The 4,445-nt window shown below is 40.6% G+C and overlaps 1 protein-coding gene across 1 annotated transcript; it reads right to left on the bottom strand.

Annotated features, from left to right (window-relative positions):
- Window positions 1-475: 475 nt before the first annotated feature.
- Window positions 476-2,871, bottom strand: LOC147424943 (uncharacterized). The gene is made up of 3 exons (XM_086500124.1): window positions 2,544-2,871; window positions 2,396-2,451; window positions 476-1,067 (listed from the first exon to the last, which is right to left on the bottom strand). The coding sequence occupies exons 1-3, from the start codon at window positions 2,623-2,625 to the stop codon at window positions 750-752; spliced, it is 456 nt and encodes a 151-aa protein (XP_086356250.1). The 5' UTR covers window positions 2,626-2,871; the 3' UTR covers window positions 476-749.
- Window positions 2,872-4,445: the final 1,574 nt, after the last annotated feature.

The raw sequence follows: 4,445 nt of genomic DNA, 5'->3' as shown, positions 1-4,445 counted from the left end.
TGAACTAATGTAAGAAGAATACTTCTTCCTTGTAAGAATACTTCTTCTTCTTCTTATCTTTCCTCACTCCCTGTTAGATATCTCCACCTTTGAAGGTGTTTGAGGTCTTGGGATTGAGGCCCTACCAAGTGTAAATTTGGTGCTTAAAGCTTTCCGTAATCATGGCATCAATTGGGTATTGAATAGCACAAAAAATGTATCGTAAACAAGTCTCTCTCAATAGGAGAAGTTATAATACAAAGTTCCTTGGGAGGAGGGACTAAATCCGGCCCTCAATTGTTGTCGGTCTTGATCTCTCTGTCTTTCAAGCTATTTTGCATGTCAAGATAACTAGTTATGTTGTTTCTTGTTATAGACTCCAACAAAGCACTTTTTTTTTTCTTATGAGGAATTTCCTTAATGAAACACTCTCTTTTGTTAATATAATTCCACTACGGTCAAAGAAACTAGCTTAATTTTGTCACATGATACCTCCTTATCTTGCAATTTAAAGTTAGCATTTTCAATTAGAGATAAATAATATTGATCTATAAACCTACATATGATACATGGACATAGAGGCACACGTATGTGCATACACTCAACCATGAAGAGCATGAGCATTGCTACAAGAGATTTGCCATGCTATTTGGAACAACCTAAATATAAGTAATTAAAATAAAGGAATGCTTAAATTTGTCTATTTCATCTTGAGATGGTTATAATATGTGGAGCTAAGGGAAGAGGAGGTTCAATCACCAACAACTAGTCTATTGGCCTTGAAGAAGTCCCCTTTTATGACCAGCTTTTGAAGAACTTGTCCTTTGATTGGCAATAGGACTGTAATCTCGAAGGAGCCTTCTTCTTTGACCTCCTTTGGGTGTCCTTTGATTGGCAATAGGGCTGTAATCTTGAAGGAGCCTTCTTCTCTGACCTCCTTTGGGTGATCTTTGGTTTGGCAAAGGGCTATAGTCTTGGAGGAGCGATCTACGATATATGATGAAAGGGTGTTGCAAAAGAACACTATCTTTTCTACCAAACTCGACCAGTATATCCTTGCATTGAGTTGCATGAATGGGAATGGAGTCCTACAACCAAACAGCAAGGCACATAATTAGTTGAAAAAAGAAGAAACCTACTTAGAAATTGTCTTTTTCCAAAGATTTTTTGGATTATAAAAATTCACCCTTACTTTTCTTCTACGTTGAACCATCAATGTATGTGAATTTGATGATATTCTAGGAATTAATTAAAGGTTTTGTTTGCTGGAAATTAAAGCTAGAAATAGTCTTCTCAAAGTATGAAGAAAACCCTTGTTTGGTTCTTTCATACACAATCATATAATTAGAATATGTATATCTATTATGATAAATCCTTGAGTTTAATGTCCAAAGGAAGTAAGAAGACATATATAACCTGGGAAAAGTGTTGTGTGCTCATCATAACCAAGGCCCGGATTCATTAAGAATTATCACATGATATCATGTTAGTGTTAGGGAGAGAGGTTTTCTAAGGGAGAAAAGGGGCATTTTATAGTTTAAGCATGATATCACTTGAATGTAAGGGAGAGAGGTTGTTTAAGGGGGGAGACATCATAAGCTTGTGAGGCTCCTTTAATATAGGATGGTGGAATGGAGAACAACTTACCTTCAAGCACAATTATGGAAACTCTAAAATAAAGCTATAATAAATAGCTCGCTGATGCGAGTGTGATTAAATTTCTATCAATATATACTAGCAAACTCTTGATATCGTTATCATTCAAAAAGTTAGGGAGAACACTCATACTAGGTACGTAGCCCTCATTGTATTGTATTCAGCCTACTGATTCATTTTGATTTAGTTGCATTCTGCTGATTGAGAGAATTTTAGCTTATGTGCACCCAAAGCACGCTTAAAGAACTCAGATCTTGGGGGAAATGAGCTCTATATGAGCTCCTAATGCTCAAAGAGTAGGTGATGCAACTAGAAGTGTTCCTAATTGGTGCCCTCACAAGAAGTTTTGGACAAATTCTGACTTACCTCAACATCATGAGCTTCTGTGAGGGAGGCACGATATACCTAGCTAGGTATGATTGGGGACAGGGGACCGCCGGCCCGGTGGATGGGCCGGTAATCCCCTACCGCCAATCGTACCTAGCTAGGTCCCCACAGGGCCGGCGGTCCCCTACCCCCAATCGTACCTAGCTAGGTATGCGCTGCGTCCCGAGGATAAGCTCATGATGTTACGCATTGTATGAAAACGATTGAAAAAGGCTCCCATTCCTACATGAGAAAATTTCTAAACCTTCTTATGATATAGCAAAATGTGACAATTTTGTTTGTATTGCGGCCTACATCACTGATGAGCTTAAACACTAGCATTCCTACTACAGGAAGCAAAGAGGAAAACACTATGATGGTGATTGTGAAGTACCTTGATCAGTTTGATGTGAGGAATTGAGACAGCCTCTGCGTGCATGATACGAGTACCTGCGAGATTCATATGTGCAGAAATTTGAGTTTGAGAAGAAATATAATGAGTTTGAGCTTGTAATAATTAGGAGTAGCAAAACACTAATTACCATGAGCAGCTCCATTCGCAGCAAGCAAGCTACAAGAGACTAGGATGAGGCCTTCAAGTAGGTAGTAAGGAAGCAGCTGCATGATTTGTAGCCAAAAGAGGGTCTTCTTATCAGCGTTTGAGCGCTTCTGTCTTTGCTTAGCCTAATTAACTATCTTAATGCGCTTTCTGTGCTCTGCAATAGCTGCTTAAACAAGCTTCAGGGCTCGTGGATAGTGCGCTTAGTGGCCAATTATGGGTGCTCAGTGGGCTCCTTGCCTTCACCAACACCAGCTGATAGATCTACAAATTGGAGTTAATCCCAACCCACCCTGGGTTAAGTTGCGAGTCGGGACCTGCACCTCTTCCCTTGGGTTTTATATGCATGCAAGCTCTTCATCCCATCTCCCATCAATTTTGTCTGGCCAAACAGACACCCACACGTGTCACTTGTGCATTCGCTCACGAACTTGGCTTTGACATTCAGCGTGAATACAAAACTTTTTAAAAGTTGACCAAACGCATAAAAGTCCTCTTGTTTACACTCACGACAAGTTCTCTAGGGGCGCCCCACATGCCCACTTGGAAAGTTAGGGGAGGTGCTCCTCTTGCACTTAGAGGGATCCCCCATAGGCCCTCTAGAGGAGCCATTGGAGGGCCCTCGAAGAAAGCAAAAGCAACCCCATATACCTGCGTAAGTTGCAAATGCATCATCCATAATCTATTGCAACAATTTCATTGGGGGATGCCTTGACCACCCCAAACCAAACAAAAGAAGCGCCTTTTGATGGGGTATCACTAGTTGAAAGCTACGGATGACCTATCACACTTCCCGCAGCTACTACCAGGGCTTCAAAATCATGGTTGCTTGATGTTTTATTGGGTGTTGATACCCCCTACAACGACCCTCCACATTGACCGGCCTATGACGGAGCATTCTTATCCAACAAGGGCTAGAGTCTCGGATGTGTGTAAGAAACAAAACCACTTCATCCAACCCAAATGTGGTAGAGTGGTCATCCGATTTTCCTCTTGAGTTAGCAGGTCTTGAGTTTAACACTCATTGGATAGAGCTTTGAGGTCTAATTCAATTCTGGGTGGAAAAAGGAGTTGCAATATGGAGGACAACTCAATTGTCGTGAAAATACATGGCACCTACGACGTGAGCTTCCAAAAGTTCATTTCTCTTTCGAGCAAGTCTACATGATAAATAAAACAACTCTCATACAACGTGCAACTGCAATGTCAACATGTCTAATAGGCAAGGACATGGCCCCCCTCCCCCCCAACCATGATTGTAGGGAATGGTCATCCAATGACCATTCCTATAAAACATGCTCCCACCATGGCTCCCGGCCTCTACTAGTCACCATTATGTGCTTGCCCATATTTTATAAACAATGGTCATTGAATGACCATTCCCTAGTATGGTTTTTGACAAGTAAGATTGCATGTTAAGAATTTTGAGCCTACAAATTGCCTCACCATACTTTTGAAAATGTGAGAGATATACAAGTCATTTTGATGCATGATGAAACAAGGACCAGAAGCTTTTCACTATTGGAAGAAAAGGTATGGACGGAAGTAGTGTGGGAAACTATTCAAAGCCATAGAAAGGAGCCAGGAAACATCATGTGTACCACAAAAACCTTCATATGAATCATGTCACAAGAAGATGGGTGAGTATTTTTGAACATGATCTTTATTCTCTAGTAAAGTTTTTTGACAATGACAATAATAGATTGTCCACAATTAAAGTTATTTTCCGACAGCGAGCTTCATATTGCAATGTGGGTGATTGACCATGGCACTAGCAAGGATGAGCAAGATCCTCAAATCTCACAATTCGCCGACTAAATATCTATGTAGACGAAAGTCGATACACTCTCTCGAGATACCTTAACACAATTGCCAAATTTCCAAG

This window comes from Adiantum capillus-veneris, chromosome 25 (assembly GCF_014529385.1).
Source record: "Adiantum capillus-veneris isolate H3 chromosome 25, ASM1452938v2, whole genome shotgun sequence".
NCBI classification, from domain to species: Eukaryota; Viridiplantae; Streptophyta; class Polypodiopsida; order Polypodiales; family Pteridaceae; genus Adiantum; species Adiantum capillus-veneris.
This window is presented reverse-complemented; position numbering and strand designations above follow the sequence as displayed.